Genomic DNA, 18,376 nt, shown 5'->3' with positions numbered 1-18,376 from the left:
ACGAGAATTTTCTGAGGACATGATCTAGTGGGGGAAGGAAGATAAGTAAGTATAAGATTAGAGATATGAACAAAGTACTTTAAAACAATCAAAGCTGCTAACTCCCTGATGTGAGGAGGGATGACTTTATAAAGAGTGAACATTGGGTCTGTATCTTGAGGGTGAGGTATTTGCCAGGGAGAGCAGAGTAAAAAGGCAATTTTGTCACTGCACACCAACAGCTTTTTAAAAAAAATAATTCTTAATATACAGTAAAGTTGCATATGTGTGTGGTGTGTGTATGTGTGTGTACAGTTCTATGAATTTTCACACCCATAGTTGTGTGCCACCACCAAATTATGATTCCATCATTCCAGCAAACTCCTGTGCTGCTCCCCTGTCATCATATTCTCCTCCCATCCCTTGCCCTTAGCAATCATGAATATGTTGTCCGTCCCTATAATTTTGCCTTTTACAGAATGCTATATATATGGAATGATATAGTATAAAACGTTTTGAGACTGGCTTTTTTCACTCAGCATAATGTCTTAGAGATTCATCCATGCTTTTGCATGTATCAGTAATTTATTCCTTTTACTGCTGACTAGTATGCTGTTATATGGATGCACCACAATTTGTTTTTCCAATCACTCATAAAAAGGCATTTGGTTCATTTCCAGTTTTGGGTGATTATGAGTAGAGCTGCTATAAACACTAATGTATAGGCTTTTGAGTGAATGTAAGTTTTCATTTCTCTGGGGTATAGACCTAGGAATGGGGCATATGGTAAGTGTGTGTTTAACTTTTAAGAAACTGACACACTATTTTCCAGAGTGGCTGTCCCATTTTGCATTCTCACTAGCAATATATGAGAATTCCAGGTGTTCTGTATTCTTGCCAGCCCTTGGTTTTCTCAGGATTTGTTTCTTTCTTTTTTTCTTTTTTTTAAGCCATTCTAATAGGGGTGTAGTAGTATTTCCCCTTGGTTTAATTTTGTATTTCTCTAGTAGCTAATGATGTTAACATCTTTTCATATATTTATATGCCATTCATACATTCTCTTTGGTTAAGTGTCTGTTCAAGTCTTCTGCTCATTTTTAAATTGGGTTGTTTTCTTACTGTTGAGTTTTGAGAGTTCTTTATATAATTCAAGCCCTTTGATAGATACGTGATTTGCAAACAGTTTCTCCTTATCTATAGCTGTTGTTTTTTCATTTTTTACAGTGAAAGTCTTAACTCTCCCTTCAATCTTGAGTTTTTAATTTCAATGAATTCTAATTTGTAAATTTTTTCTTTTATGGATCATGCTTTTGGCATCATGTCTATAAACACTTTGCCTAAGCACAAACCTTTGCCTAAGCACAAGGTTTTCCTTTATGTTTTATTTTAAAAGTATTCTAATATTAGGTTTTACCTTTGGATCTAAGATCCACTTTGAGCTTGTGTTTGTGTATGATGTGATGTTTAAGTCACAGTTCATTGTTTGCATCTAGATGTCTAATTGTTCTAACACCATTTTTGTAAAAACTGTTCTTTTTGCACTGACTTGCCTTTGGGCCTTTGTCAAAAATCAACCAGACACATTTGTGTGGTCCTATTTTTAGATTTTCAATTCTGTTCCACTGATTCATTGATTATCCCTTTATTAATACCATACTGATTCAATTACTGTAGCTTGATATTGTTTTAAAATTAGATAATGTGAATCTTTTATTCTTTTTCAGAGTTGTTTTGGCTTTTCCAACTCTTTTGCTTTCAATAGATCTATTAAAAAAAACAACAACAAAAAACAAAACAAACAAAAAACCCTAGTGAGAATTTTGATTGGAATTGCATTAAATCTAAAGATTAGTTTAGGGTAGAAGTGACTTAACTGTATTGAATCTTTCAATCTATGAACTTCTTTGATTTCTTTCATCAGTTTTTATAGATTTCAGCATACAAGTCCTATACATGTCTTATTAGATTTATACCTAAGTATTTCATTTGAGTGGAGCAGTTGTAGATGGTGTATTGTGTTCTTAATTTTGGCACCTGTGTGTTCATTGGGAAATACAGCTGATTTTTGTATATTGATCTTGTTTGCTGAACTTACATATTCTAGGAGTTTGGGCAGGTTTTTTTTTGTTTGTTTTTGTTTTTTATTTTTTTTTTGGTAGAATTCTTGGGATTTTTCTATGTAGACAGTCATGCCATCTGCAAATAGAGACAGTTTTACCCTTCCTTTCTCATCTGTATGCTTTTTATTGCCTTCTCTTGCCTCACGGCACTGGCTAGAACTTTCAGCTCTAGGTTGAGTAGAGGGATGAGGGTGGAGATGCTCACCTTCTTCCCAATCTTAGGAGGAAAAGCATATAGTTGTTTCACCTTTAAGTACAATTGTTAGGTGTAGGACTTTGTAGGTGCTCTTTATCAAATTAAGGGAGTTTTCCTCTACTCTTAGTTTTCTGAGAGTTTTTATCATAAGTGGATTTTTAAAAAAGATTTTATTTATTTATTAGAGAGAGAGAACACAAGCAGGGTAAGTGTTAGAGGGAGAGGGAGAAGCAGGCTCCCCACTGAGCAGGAAACCCGATATTGGTCTTGATCCCAGGACCCTGGGATCATGACCTGAGCCGAAGACAGACACTTAACCGACTGGGCCACCCAGGCACCCCCAAAATTGATTTTGAATTTTGTCAAATTCCTTTTCTGGATCAATTGATATGTGACTTTTCTTTTTTAGCCCATTCATATGGTGGATTACATTGATTTAGAATGTTGAACCAGCTTTGCATTGCTGGAATAAATTCCACTTGCTCATGGTGTACTGTTTTTATATATTACTGGATTTGAGCTCCTAATAGTTTGCATGTATGTTCATATGGGATATTGGTCTGTGGTTTTCTTTTCTTGCACTATCTTTCACTGGTTTTGGTATTTGAGTAATGCCGGCCTCACAAAATGAATTAGGAAGTAGTCCACTGTCTTTTATTTTCTGGAAGATACTATGTAGAATTGGTTATTTCTTTTTCAAATGTTTGGTAGAATATACCATTAAAACCATCCACTGCTGGAGGTTTTCTTTGGGAAGGTTTTTAATTATGAGTTCATTTTCATTGAGATAGAAGATGTTTATGTTACCTATTTCTTTTTGGTTAAATTGAGATAGTTTGTGCTTTTCAAGGAATTGATTCATTTAAGTTGTTGAATTTATATGCAGAGAGTGTTCATAATATTACACATATTATGCTTTTAATTTCTGTGAGACTGTAGTGATATCTTCTCTTTCATTCATAATATATCTATCTTTGTTGTCTTCTTTGTCAATTTTTCTAGAGGTTCATCAATTTTACTGACCTTTTCAAAGAACTGACTTTTAATTTCATTGATTTTTCTCTATTATGTTTTAATTTAATTGATGCCTGCTCTTTATTATTTTCTTCCTTTTGCTTGTTTGGGGTTTTCCTATCCTTTTACCTTTACCTTTAATCTTTAAATTCACTGACTCTTTTCTGTCATCGCCTTTGCTGCCATGTCCATCTAGTGAATTTTGTTCATTCCCATCATTGTATTTTTTTAGTTTTACAGTTTCTTTTCTAAGACTTTTATCTTTCTAGTCCTTTCAAGTGTGTTCACCTTCACTTGGAGTATGCTTATAATAGCTGTTTTATAGTCTTCAGTAATTCCACCATCTTTGTCATCTCACTGTTGGAATCTGTTGTCTTTTCCCCTTACCTATTGAGATTTACCTGGTGATTGATATGCCATGTAGCTTTGGATTGCATCCCAGACAGTTTGAATATTAGGAGATGCTGGGTTTGTTTAAATCATAAAGAGATTGTTGATTTCTTTTTTTTTTTTTTAGCGGTCGATTTGAAGGGTTAATTAAGTTCAGGCCTTAATTTCCAACATGTCTTCTGTGGGCTGTGGTTCCAATGTGAGTTCAATTTTCAAAGCCTTGGTAGTGCTATTCAGATGTGTCCTGTGTGTGTGCCACCTAGTGGCCAAGTCCCATACACGGTTCAGTTCTCAAGCCTGGTGTTTGCTATTCAGGGTCAGACCTATGCATTTGCAGTTCAGAGGTGAGGCCGGGTGAGTTCATACACTGCTTTATGGGATAGCTCTATTGCACTCCCTGTCTCTGATTTCCCTGGCACTTTTGATTCCCTAGGGTACCTTTTTACAGTCCTATGGCCAGAAAGCTGGGGCTTTAGCTCCCCCTCTTCTCCATGCTCTTTCTGTGACTGTATCTGTGCTAGAAACCAAGCATCAGGAGGTGAGAGAGAGAGAAAAAAAAAAGCAACTGTGATTCATTCCTGACATGTGGGACCATAGCTCTTCTGGTCAGAGAGAAGGATCCCCTTTCTTAGAGTTTTAAGTGCCAGTTTAGTCCCTGCCTCTGTGGGAATGCCTGGGGGCTGGACAGAAGAGAACAGAAAAAAGAGAAAAAGAAACCCTAGGATTTCCTCAACCCCTACTTTTTCTGAAATTTAGGAGTTATTTGTTCTGACTCCTGACCAGGAAATGAGGATTTCTCTTGAAGCTGCTTCTGGTGCATACTTCTTGGTTTGGGGCTGCCTTTTAGTCCAGACCATCAGGCCACACAATACTGGAAGACAAAGTTACAGGAAACTAACTGCTGGTTTGGTGGTACTTCAAATTCTGGTCTCCTTTAGCAATCCACCTGGCACCATTTACTTTTCAGAGTTCTTGGATGGCTGTTCCATGCATTCTTTCCAGGGTATATGTTTGTATTCAGTGAGAGAACTAGGATGGAGCATGCTTACTCCATTTTGCCTGGAACCAGCATCCTGATCTGAGTTAGACAAAATGACAACATCCCTTTAAACTCTTCTCTTATCAGCATGTCTAAGTTTTGGATATAGTGTTGATTAGATAATGTGCTGAGTTGTCTTTTTTTTTTTTTAAAGGTTTTATTTGTTTATTCATGAGAGACAGAGAGAGAGAGGCAAAGGCAGAGGGAGAAGCAGGCTCCCTGCAGAACAGGGAGCCCGATGCAGAACTCGATCCCAGGACCCTGGGATCATGACCTGAACCAAAGGCAGATGCTTAACCAACTGAGCCACCCACGTGCCCTGAGTTGTCTTTCATTCAACATTAATAAAGACAAAAAAGGAAAAACTACTGGCATGTTTCAAATCCAATAATTTTAATAGAATATTTTCCTAATAAGATTCTTTTTTTAAAAAAGATTTTATTTATTTTTGCAAGAGAGAGTGTGCATGAGTGGGAGAGGGAGGGGCAGAAGGAGAAGCAGACTCTCCACCGAAAAGGGAGCCTGATGTGGGACTCGATCCCAGGACCCTGGGATCATGACCTGAGCCAAAGGCAGACACTTAACCGGCTGAGCCACCCAGAGCCCTTCCTAATAAGATTCTTTTTTTTTTTTTTTTTAAGATTTTATTTATTTATTTGACAGATAGAGACATAGTGAGAGAGGGGACCACAAGCAGGGGGAGTGGGAGAAGGAGAAGCAGGCTTCCCGCCGAGCAGGGAGCCCGATGTGGGGCTCGATCCCAGACCCTGGGACCATGACCTGAGCAGAAGGCAGCTGCTTAACAACTGAGCCATCCAGGCACCCCCCTAATAAAATTCTTATAATAAATGAACAACCACCATTTTCCCGGTATGATTTTATGGATTGATCTCAATTTGTGTCCAAGCCTCAAAAAATCTTTTATTTTGTATTCTTTATCTTGTGTTTTGATTCCTAGTTACAGAGCTACACTAAGAGTTATAAGTTAAAGAGCTGAAGGAATAGTCGAAGTGTTACATATTGAGAGTTACATCAACACATGAAAATAATAAAAATGCTTAGGAGAATGAGGGAGAAAGCACAGACCTTTCAAAAATAAATTTGGGCCTTTTAGGAAAGATGGTATCTTAAGTTCATGTTTACAAAACCCATCTTTTCCCAGGAACCTACTAAAATGATCAAAAAGAATGAGGAGTGATGGCACTCTGTTAATGCTGAAATGACCCAACTTGTTCAACAAAATTTGAGCATTAATGGGCATTCAAGGAGGATGTGGAGGAGAAGCAGATCAGCTAAGGCAATTTCCATCCTCTATTCATCCGTCTATCAGTCTGTCCATCCATCATCCATTCCTTTTTCCATTTGTCCATCCATCCATCCATCCATCCATCAATCCATCCATCCATCCTAGGTGTTGGGTAGAAAACAGAGTAGGAGAGCAAGAGTGGAGGCAGTGGTCTGGAGGCCAGGTAAGAGATGATGACAGTTAGAATAGGTGGTAGTAACAGAGATTTTTTTTTAAAGAGATACTTCGGGTATATTTTGAAGGTAGAACCAGTGTGATTTGTTCATAGCTTAGATATGAAGGGAAAAGGAGAGAAGAGCATCAAGGTCATCGTCGTGATCAAATAAGGTTTTTTCTAAGAAAGCAGGGCTGGTTCAGCATTAAAAAGTATATTATTGTCATTCATTACATTCAACAATGCTGAAATTCAATCAACAAAATTTAACATCCATACTCGTGAGATGAACAGAAAGAAATTTCCTTACTATTATAAAGAATATTTATTAGAAAATAACAAGAACACCTCAACTTTTTTGGAAAGAAGGGGATTATGCCTACTGTTTGTACTGTTACTTAGAATTGTTCTGGGAGTACAAATATTTGAAGTAAAAAGATAAAATTGTTATTACTTGTAGATGTTAAGATGTCTTGAAATCTACCAGAATCAAATGGAGAAAAATGGCAACTAATGATAAAGTTAAGTAAGGTCAAAATGCAGAAATCAATTTGCTTTCATATATATTAGCAATAACCTGCTAGGAAATGCAGTGGGGAAAAAACATTTCAGAAGCAACAATACTGAAGTAAAATACCTAGGAGTAAACTTAACAACAATTATAAATGTATAATATTTATATGGAATATACGCCATAAAATTTTATCAAAAACTATTAAAACATTGTTTGTTTATTTTGTGTGTGTGGTTTTTTTAATTTAAATTTTGTTATTTAACATACAGTGCAGTATTGGTTTCAGGAGTAGAATTCAGTGATTCATCACTTACGTCAACACAGAGTGCTCAACATGACAAGTGCCCTCCTTAATACCTATTGCCCATCTAGCCCATCCCCCACCCTCCTCCCTCCATCAACCCTCAGTTTGTTTTCTGTCATTAAGAGTCACTTATGGCTTGTTTCCCTCTCTCCCTTTTTTTCTTTCCCCATTCCCATATGTTTGTCTGTTTCTTTCTTGTATTCAGCCATCAAAAGGAATGAAATCCTGCCATTTGCAATGATGTGGATGGAGCTAGAGTGTATTATGCTAAGTGAAATAAGTCAGTCAGGGAAAGACAAATATCATATAATCTCACTCATATGTGGAATTTAAGAAAAAAGAGTTGTTTAAATGAAAATTCATACCACACTCTTGGAATGGGAAGAATCAATATTGGGAAGATATTAATTCTCTTCAGATTTATCTATAAATCTAATGTAATGCCAACAAAATCCACTGGGATTATTTTTGGGGATGCTGGCATTAATTCTAATGTTTATCTGAATGTATAGATGTGTGCATACAGGTTATGTCACTATCTGCCCTTCTTAAGGCTAGACCTGATTTTAGTTCTTTTGATAGAAATGATGGGACAGAAATTTCTGGTACCTGGGGGTTTATGAAAGAATCATCCTGCTTCTCTTTCATTCCCTATAGAAAAACAATGTTATGTAACATTCAGGAGTATACCATACTGGTTATTTTATAGAATGAATTATTTCTTCATATATCTGAGCAGGACGGGACTCAGCTACCTACCCCCACCCCAGAGCTTTCTGTGGGATCTAGATAGGATTTGGCCTGCAGTCAGGTTGTAATGGCTCTTAGCAGAAATGATTGGCAATGATGATATCCAATTTTAATGTTTGAAGTGACTTTAATGAATGGATTTCTCTGTTTTTATTTGTTTGTTTGCCTTGTTATGTGTATATTTTAATAGTAGCTAGCTAATATAATTTTTAGATACAAATTTCTTATGAGAAATTTGTAAGCATAGCACATAACATTTATTGCAATAATGTGAAATTTATGTTTCTGAGAAAATTATGCACAGATCTTGGGGTAACTCACTTCATTACAATTAACAGTCATAATTTGTTTTTTCCATCTTTTTTTGGAAGAGAAGGAGGGAATCATTAAGTGTAAGGTACATGTCATCAAAGTTTCATGTCTATTTAAGGAATTTGACCAGTGGACTTTAGGAACAAATACCAGGAACATTTTCATGAGGCTTACAATGGGAGCAGTGGATAGTGTCAGGAATGGGTTGCATTCAGATCAAATAAAATTAGCTGTGAGTTGACATTTGGGTGAAGCTGAGAGAGGGTTATGTGGGAGTTCATTTTACTAGTCTCTTTACTTTTCTATATGTTTCATGTTCTCTAATAAAACGTTTTAAAAATAAAAGAACAGAGATTAGCAAACAGAGCCGTCTTTTGTTCTAAGAAAACAAGACAGTCCCAAAACCAAAGAAATAAGGTTCATAGGAGAGATATCCAAAAATACTCATCTAAATCTGTAATCAAAACACTGTGAGAAGAACCCAAGGCACTCTGCTCTGCCCCCACCTCTTGAGATTTAGAGATTGCTGAAGATCTTAGAAGCAGAGAGTACCGATGGCCACTTCCCTGACTGCCCTACTGTGGGATGACCTGAACCTGGTCCACACCACCTGCTGCCAGGTGCCTGGACCATGGTGAACCTGTGTTGCCCTGGACTCATGCTGACTCCCATGGAAGGGGCTTCTGTAAAGTCTCAGGGAAACCAAAGAGTTTATTACTTCATTCTAAACTTGTTAGGGCTTCTTCTTTAAGGAGTCTTCCCTCACCACTGGTGGTCCCACCCCAGCATTACACAGCTACACAGTGTGTGTTGCTTGTTGGTTTTCTTAGAAACTCAGTGGTAGTAAAACCCCCAAGAAAAGCAATGATGGGAGGAAGGGGAATATGACTGAGGAGGGGTGCATGAGAGGTTTTTAAAGTACTGGTAATACTGTATTTCTTAACACAATTTTAAAAAATTATTCTTGAAAGTAGACATAGGGATGTCTGGGTGGCTCAGTCGGTTAAGTGTCTGCCTTCGGCTCAGGTCATGATCCCAGGGTCCTGGGATCAAGCCCTCCATTGGGCTCCCTGCTCCACGGGAAGCCTGCTTCTCCCTCACCCACTCTCCCTGCTTGTGTGCCTGCTCTCGCTATCTCTCTCTCTCTGTCAAATAAATAAAGAAAATCTTTAAAAAAAAAAAAAGTAGCTATAAATGTTTTAAAGAGTCTTCACCACAAATTGTACATGTTAAATTTTTCAAATAAAAAATAGTGCTATATATGAATGAAACAATACCATCCAGATATAGACTTATGTGAGGATATAGTACATGGGAAATGAGGCATTTCAAACCTGTGGGGAGGGGGTGGGTTCAATAAATGACATTGGGACAGTTGGCTGGGCTGTCCATTTGGAGGGAAAATGTGAAATTCTAGATTGCACACTAGATACAAAAATTAATTATAGCTGGATAAACTATTTTTAAAAAATTCATTAAAGTAGTACTGACATGATACTACCTAGAGAAAACCCTAAAGACCACCAAAACATTACTAGAACTGAAAAAAGAATTCAGTAAGGTCACAGGATACAATATCAATGTACAGAAATCTGTTGCCTTTCTGTACATCAATAATGAAGCAGCAGAAAGAGAAATTAAGAAGACAATCCCGTTTATAGTTACACCAAAAATAATAAAATACCTAGGAATAAACTTAACAAAGAAGGTGAAACACCTGTACTCTGAAAACTATGAAACATTGATGAAAGAAATTGAAGGCAACACAAACAAATGGAAAGACATATCATGCTCATGGATTGGAAGAGCAAATGTTAAAATGTCCATATTACCCAAGGCAATCTGCACACTGAATGCAATCCCTATCAAAATACCACCAGCATTTTTCACAGAGCTAGAACAAACAATCCTAAAATTTGTATGGAACCACAAAAGACGCTGAATAGCCAAAGCAATCTTGAAAAATAAAAACAAAGCTGGAGGCATCACAAATCCAGATTTTAAGTTATATTACAAAGCTGGAGTAATCAAAACAGTATGGTATTGGCACAAAAATAGACACACAGATCAGTGGAACAGAATAGAAATCCCAGAAATAAACCCACAATTACATGGTCAATTAATTTTTGACAAAGGAGGCAAAGATATGCAATGGGAAAAGGACAGTCTCTTCAACAAATGGTGTTGAGAAAACTGGACAGCTACCTGCAAAAGAATGAAATTGGACCACTTTCTTAGACCATACAGAAATATAAACTCCAAATTGCTTAAGGACCTAAATGTGAGACATGAAACAATAAAAATCCTAGGAGAGAACACAGGCAGTAGTTTTTCTGACATTGGCCATAACAACATCTTCCTAGATATGTCTCCTGAGGCAAGGAAAACAAATGCAAAAACGAACTATTGGGACTACATCAAAATAAAAAGTTTTTGCATAGTGAAGGAAACAATCAACAAAACTAAAAGACAACCTACTGACTGGGAGAAGATATTTGCAAATGACACATCCGATAAAGGGTTAGTATCCAAAATATATAAAGAACTTATACAACTCAATACAAAAAAGCACAAATAATCCAATTAAAAATGGGCAGACATGAACAGACATTTCTCCAAAGAAGCCGTCCATATGGCCAACAGACACCTGAAAAGATGCTAAATATCACTCACCATCAGGGAAATGCAAATCAAAATCACAATGAGGTGTCACCTCACACCTTTCAGAATGGCTAAAATCAACAACAAACGGTGGGGATGTGGAGAAAGGGGACACTCCTCCACTGTTGGTAGGAATGCAAGCTGGTGTAGCCACTCTGGAAGACAGCATGGCAGGTCCTCAAAAAATTAAAAATAGGACTACCCTGTGATCCAGTAAGCGTGCTACTGGGTATTTACCCAAAGAATACAAAAACACTAATTCGAAAGGTTATATGCACCCCTGTGTTTATTGCAGAATTACTTGCAATAGCCAAACTATGGAAGCAGCCCAGTTGTCCATCAATAGATGAATGGATGAAGAAGATGTGGTATATATATTACAATGGAATATTACTCAGCCATAAAAGGGGATGAGATCTTGCCATTTGCAACAACCTGGGTATAGCTAGAGAGTATAATGCTAAGCAAAATAAGCCAGTCAGAGAAAGACAAATACCATATGATTTCACTCATATGTGGAAACAAAACAAATGAACAAAGGAAGAAAAAGAGACAAACCAAAAAACAGACTCTTAATTATTAGAGAACAAACAGATGGTTACCAGAGGGGTGGAGGGTGGGGGGATGGGTGAAGAGGTGAAGGGGATTAAGAGTACACTTGTCATTATGAGCACTGAGTAATATATGGAATTATTGAATCACTATATTGTACGCCTGAAACTAATATAACACTGTATGTTAACTACACTGGAATTTTTAAAAATCCAAAGTAGTAGAAGAAAATATATTGAATATCTCTATTATGTTGGAGAAAGTTCTTTCTTTATATAACATTACTGTTAAAATTCATAAAGAAGAAGACAGCTTTGGGTGCCTGGGTGGCTGTTGGTTAAGCATCTGCCTTCAGCTCAGGTCATGATCTTGGGGTACTGGGATCGAGCCCCACATGGGGCTCCCTGTTTGGTGGGAAGTCTGTTTCTCCCTTGCCCTGTGTCCCTCCCCTCTGCTCATGCTCTCTCTTGCTGTCTTTCTCTCTCTCTAATAAATAAATAAAAATTTAAAAAGAGAGAGAGAGAAAGACAGCCTTGACTTGTCCAAAATTAAAAACTTATGATAGAAAAGATAGTACCAAAACAGGCAAAGGACAAGTAAATAAATGTGCTTGGAAGAAGTATTTTCAATTTCCCACATTAGAAAAGGAGTTAATTTCCTTAATATGTCTTCATATATTTGTTTACTGTATATATATGTGTGTGTGTGTGTGTATACTATATATAGACACTTTTTCACATATATGTTTAAAAATTAATTACTCCCGCATTCCCAATAGACAATGGACAAGAGGCACAGTAGGCAACTGAAGAAAAATTAGAAATATAAGCAATCATTAAACATGTAAAATGACATTCAGCTTAACTAATTACAGCAGTACAAGTTTTTTTTTAAATTTCATTTTCTATCTTTATAACTCACAAAACAATTCATCCCATGATTCATCTTTAGTGTTTATGAGAAAATGAGAATTTAAAATCTATTTTTTTAAGATTTACTTATTTTAGAGACAGAGAGAGTGCAGGGGTGGGGGGAGCAGAAGGACAGGGAGAGAGAGAATCTCACGCAGGCTCCCCGCTGAGTACAGTGCCTGACCTGGGGCTCCATCCCAACACCCCGAGATCATCAACTGAGCCGAAACCAAGAGTCAGTCCCTCAACCGACTACACCACTCAGGTGCCCTGAGAAAATGAGAATTTAGAAACAAATCCATTTTCTTTATTTCTTCAGTGCCTGACAATTGTTCAACATAGTACTGGTGAAGTAAGCCATAGTTCAAAATAAAGTTAATTTTAATTTTAATTTTTTTTTATTATTTTTTTTATATATTCTTTTTTTTTTTTTTTTTAGATTTTATTTATTAGAGAGAGAGACAGCGAGAGAGGGAACACAAGCAGGGGGACAGGGAGAAGCAGGCTTCCCACGGAGCAGAGAGCCTGATGTGGGGCTCGATCCCAGGACCCTGGGATCACGACCTGAGCCAAAGGCAGACGCTTAACGAGTGAGCCACCCAGTCGCCCCCAAAATAAAGTTAATTTTTAAAAAATTATGATTTGCAAGATTGCCCATCAATATTAGTAAACTGATCACAGCCAATAGTTTAGAATCAAAGATAATCAGTAGACTTATAGTAGAAATAGTGTTCTAATATTACCTGGCTTTTTCCTGCATATTTCATTTTCCCTTGGTTTGTATTATTATTTCTAATACATAGCACATTATATGCTTAAAGATGATTTATAAGGAATCTGTTGTTTTTCCTAGTTCAGGAAAATAACTTTTAAATAGAAGGCAAGAAGATAAAGTTATTATTGAACCTTAAGAGAATACATAAATGTATAATTTTCATTTTTTAGTAAGGATGGAGATGATAAGAGGAACCCTGTGATCATTCATCGAGCCATTTTGGGGTCAGTGGAACGGATGATAGCCATCCTCTCAGAAAACTATGGGGGGAAATGGTAAGTGATATGGAAAAGAAAAGCTGTATGTCTATCGTTTTGAACATTTTGAACAAGATAGGATTACTGCGAAAAAATTGGTGGCTCTTGCCTTATAATTAGCAAGTATCCAAATAGCAAGTAATCAATTCTTATTGAATCTGCCATGTCAGGAAAGCAAAACAAAGAAGACAAAAGCAGCACAACCTAAAACTGTATCATTTACCTTTTGGGGAATGCAGTAGAATTGAAGAGTTATCTTTTCACCTATTTCAAGTCCTTTAAAGATCTGGTTGCGTCTGGTGACCCTGGGAGTACAGTTCAACCCCTTGCTGAATGGCCATCCCTCCTTCAACCCTTGTTGTTCACCTCCTGGGGGTGCCCAATCAACATGGGGAGAAAAACACATAAACCTGGTTCACAAATGGCTCTGAAAAATACTTTGGCACAAACCTAATGAGGACAGCTACAGTACCACTTAGGGGAGAAGTGTGGAAGGGAAATGCCCCCGAGTGCAGGAATTTGAGTACATCTCATAGTCCTCTTTCCTTGGAAGGAAAAATGGCCAGACATATGGAGTTACAGCCATGCCTGGGCTCTGGTGACTGCTTTGGCCACAAGGTCAGAGACCTAGAAGTAATTAGATTGGAAAATAGATGACAAGTAGATATGAGGGGGAGGAACATGGATCATCACTCAGAATGGGCCATGACGGTGACATCACCCACCCCAAACCCTCACTGTTGGGTGTTTTTAAACCATCAGTAGGGTTCAGTCCTGGTCCCTCCTGTGGAACCATAATCCTGGGGAACAGTCAGCTTTCTGGGTCCTTCTCATCATGCAAGGGCCAGTGACTTGTCCTCACTGGAGAAGGTATCAGTTCTGGAATTTGCTTAGCTCTTCCTTCCTCCCATGCATCTGTCAACAGCACCATGTAAATACTTACTGGGCTTCAATGGTCAGAAACACGATAATGCTTCTGACCATGGAAGTAATTTCTTTTTTTTTTTTAGCAAAAGAAGGAAGGTGCTGAGCTGACATGGTGGGATTTGCTAGTATTACTGTGCCCCCAGAAGCAACTGGCCTTACTGGCAGTCAAGGCACCAGGTGGCAGATGATCCATCTTGTGATGGCGCATCCAGTGGAGGTGGAAATGCTGCAGCCCAGCAACCACGTGTGACATCTTTGTCTCCCGTCTCATTTTGAAGAAATTGACTGAGATCTGCTCACGCAGTTTAGTTATGATTTAGTTTTGTGCTGCTGTTGATGGGCACAGTCCCTGTAGCTCCCATTGTTGACCCTGGGGTGCTCCCATTGTTGACCCATAGGTCTCCCCCAGAGCTCCATGTCTCCACACCCTCCACACCACTCCCCTGCCAGAATTGATTCCATGTAGTACCTCCCCCCAGGTGCTACTCTGTCCCAAATCCGTGCACCATGCTTGTACATGCCAGATCACGTGCCTGGACTCGAACATGTCTAGGGCAGCTGGGGAAAGCAAATTTCTCAGCAGGCACTACAAGGTGGGAAATTCCCCAAGCAGAGGGTCTCTAAGAGGTCCTGGGTAGCTAGAGTCTGTGTACATCCCTGAAGTTTGATTTGTGATCTTAGAGAAATGTACTTAGGTATCATGGGTTGTCCAAGCTGTTAAAGTTACAGATAAGCCAAAAGAACATGCATGCTACCTAAGTATGAGTTAACACGTCAACATTTCTTTCCGGTTGATCGTGTTTTAAATAGTTTAATGTAGGTAAGAGATGGTGGTGTCTCGCCCGAGAGTGGTGGCAGTGAATGTGCTAGAAAAACTAAAAAGAACTAGTGGAATCAGGAGATGGAGTGGGAGACAGGAGATGGTGCTGTGCACTCAATGGGCTGTCCCTCACCGTGCAGACTTAGGGCACAGGCTGTGCAATCCATTTATCCAGAGTTCAGACACCTGCCAGAGTTGCGGTAGACACCTCTCCAAGAGCTCAAAATAGAAATTGTTAAAATGTGGCTCCCCTGGGGTTGGGGTGAGGACAGAACTCAAAAGGAAATGCTTACTTTTCACTTTATCCACTGTATTCCTGTGTTTTATTATACGTATTATTACTTTTATCATATGCGTTATTTTGCTTTTGTAATTTAAGAATAAATTTCTAAGTGTTCATAAGGTGCCGCCAGGTAGTAGTGCCCACGGCATTTCCTTTCACCTTCAGACAAAGTACTGATGAAGAAATATTTCCCGCATTAAACATTGCTTATACCCAACTTCCCATCTTTTTTTTTTTTTTAATTTCATTTTGAGATAATTGTAGATTCACATGTAGTGGTAAGAAATCATGGAGAAAGGTCCAGCATACCCTTTACTCAGTTTTCCTCAATGGCAGCATCTTACAGAACTCTATACAATATCATGACCAGAAAATTTTTGATACAATCCACCAACCTTATTTAGGTCTCACCAGTTCACATGCACTTGTGTGTCTGTGTGTGTTGAGTTCTATAAAATTTGATCACCTGTGTACCCACCATCAGTTAAGATAGAGGACAGTTCTGTTACTTATGAGGACTCCTCGTGCTACCATTTTATTGTCACACACCTCCTACCCCACCACCATCATCCTCCTCCGACAGCCACTCATCTTTTCTCCATCTCCATAATTTTGTCATTTCAAGAGTGTTACATAAATGGAATCACACAGTGTGCAACTGTGTGGGATTGGCTTTAATCACTTGGTGGAATTCCACTGAGATCCATCCAACTCGTTTCAAGTCTCAGTGGTCGGTCCCCTTTTATTGCTGATAGTGTTCCATGGTGTGGATTCGCCAGTTTGATCATTCATCCATTGAAGGACATTTGGAGTGTTTCCAGTTTGGGGCTATTATAAATAAAGCTGCTATGAACATTAGTGGGAAGGTTTCTGTGTGAACATGTTTTCCTTTCTCTGGGGTAAATACCCAGGAATGCAGTTGCCCTGTGGTGTGACCCAGTGGCTGACCTGTTCTTCCCTCCCTTTCCTCCCATAATTCCCAGCTTCCCCTTTTGTCTACCCTGTTGCTTTTTAGCTTTCAATATGGTTTGGTTTACTTCCACACCACTCTGCTGAATCTGCTGTCTTGTGAAGTCTTACTTTAAAAAAATCTTTGGCTATGTTTTAAATCACATAATACATAATCATCATTAGATTTTGAAAATACATATTTTATATATTTTTCAGGCCTTTCTGGCTCTCTCCTCGTCAGGTAATGGTCATCCCTGTGGGGCCAACTTGTGAAAAATACGCACTTCAGGTAAAATCAGAGATAGAAAAGTACATAATAATCTCGGCATGTCATCTGTGAAGGTTATTGACTTGGAACGTTATTTGTGCCTTAAAATATTGCATAACTAATACATTACTTTAGCAACCCACATTTTCAGTAATTGAGAGTAACATCTGAGTCACGTCTGTGTAGCTGGATCAGGACTATTTTATTTCTTAATGTTTTTGAGAAATGGGGATTTTAAAACATCTCATACTTGTTATTCTTTTCCACATGGCTCTATTAAGGAAGAATACTTGTCTATTGCTGTATAACAGATAACTCCAAAACTCAACAACCTGAGACCACAAGCATTTATTATGTCACAGTTTCTGCGAGTCAGAATCTGGGAGCAGCGAGGCTGGGCGCTGCTGGCTCAGGGCCCCTCAAGAGCCTCTGGTTGTGCCGCCGGCCAGGGCTGCCTTCCGCGGGCTCACTCACTTCGTTGTTGGAGGCCTCAGTTCTGCACCCCGGGTGCTTTTTCAGAGGTTCCCTGAATATCCCTCCCAACATGGCAGCTGGTTTCCCCAGAGGGAGTGATGTTAAAGATGTGGAAGCCATAGTCTTCTAGCTTCATCTCAGAAGTGACATGCCATCACTTCTGCCCTTCTCTGTGGTCACATAGAGCCACTTGGTACAATGTGGCGGAGATGACACAAGGTGTGAATACCCTGTGGGTCATTTCAGAGGCTGGCTACCATAAATATCGTCATAATGAAAGTGTTTTATTTTCTTGTAGGTGTCCAGTGCATTTTTTGAAGAAGGGTTCATGGCCGACGTTGACTTAGATCATAGCTGTACACTAAATAAGAAAATACGAAATGCGCAGCTGGCTCAGTATAATTTTATTTTGGGTAACTTAAGTTTATATTTTCTCAAATGCTTGTTTTTTTTTTTTTTTCACTTTAATTCCAAAAACTGGTCTATCTGAATATCTGAATATAGTATAAACTACATGAGTATGGTATAACTATGTGAGTGGTGAATGGTGTAACTACATGAATATGGTATAACTATGTGATTATGACAGTTTATTACCTGTACACAAGAACAGTCCATGGTGTTCCTGGTTAGTTGTTCTTAAATACTCTTTGTTATTTGCTGGAATAAGAGTTATAAAACCTCACGTGAATCCTGTGGGATAGTATCACTAGCAGTAGTTAATATCTCAAGCCAACAAGGAAAAAAATGTGAAAATGATTTCATCAGTAGAATTATGCTGTTTATGTTTCAGTCATGTGACAGGCCTCAAATATTCTCCCTTGCTTTTCTGATTTATTATTAATCTTTGGGATTAAATTAATCAGTGGGAAAGATGCCAAATTTAAGGTGATCAGAAGAAAAGAATTTAAGTGAAAAAGTGTCCTTAAGACATATGAGTACTTGGATGCAGTATCTAAAATTTTGACTTTAAAATGATTCAGAAATCAAGAGAAGCTGATCCTGGATGCCTCCAGGCATGATATTGTTATCTCCAGTAAGTTGAATGATTCTGTAGGAGGTAAAATAAATATGCATAGGGTTGTCCTATCCGCAATTTGTCATCGAAAGTATTTGACTGTGTAGTAGATATTGTGATGTTTCAATCAGGCTCCTTCTGGTGACAGAACTCTCACATTGACTTAGACAAAGATGGAATTTATTGGAAGGGTAATGGAGTATCTCCTGACATGGAAGGTAGAATTAAATTAGAAGAGTATTAGAAGAGTAACTGGAGCAAGCTGCTCAACCCTTATCAGGACTGTTTCTCCTCATTTCTAGCTCCTACTTTGCTCTGGTTCTTTGTGCTTCTCTTGAATATCTACTTTATTCCCCTTACCTGGTGACCAGTTTCTTCCTTCCACATGGCAAGAAACAAGC

At 38.3% G+C, this 18,376-nt stretch overlaps 1 protein-coding gene across 3 annotated transcripts in view; it reads left to right on the top strand.

Moving 5' to 3' along the window:
- TARS3 (threonyl-tRNA synthetase 3) overlaps positions 1–18,376 on the top strand; it is a 76,111-nt gene that overhangs the window by 56,497 nt on the left and 1,238 nt on the right. For 2 of the 3 annotated variants that reach the window (XM_036084750.2, XM_036084749.2), the window contains 3 exons: positions 13,148–13,252; positions 16,432–16,504; positions 17,256–17,370. In XM_036084750.2, coding sequence (XP_035940643.2) covers positions 13,148–13,252; positions 16,432–16,504; positions 17,256–17,370 — 293 coding nt within the window. Of the gene's footprint in view, positions 1–4,892; positions 5,064–13,147; positions 13,253–16,431; positions 16,505–17,255; positions 17,371–18,376 lie in introns of those variants that run through there. The other variant, XM_078078971.1, reaches the window with a different exon arrangement.

This window comes from Halichoerus grypus, chromosome 8 (assembly GCF_964656455.1).
Source record: "Halichoerus grypus chromosome 8, mHalGry1.hap1.1, whole genome shotgun sequence".
Classification (NCBI taxonomy): domain Eukaryota; kingdom Metazoa; phylum Chordata; class Mammalia; order Carnivora; family Phocidae; genus Halichoerus; species Halichoerus grypus.
This window is presented reverse-complemented; position numbering and strand designations above follow the sequence as displayed.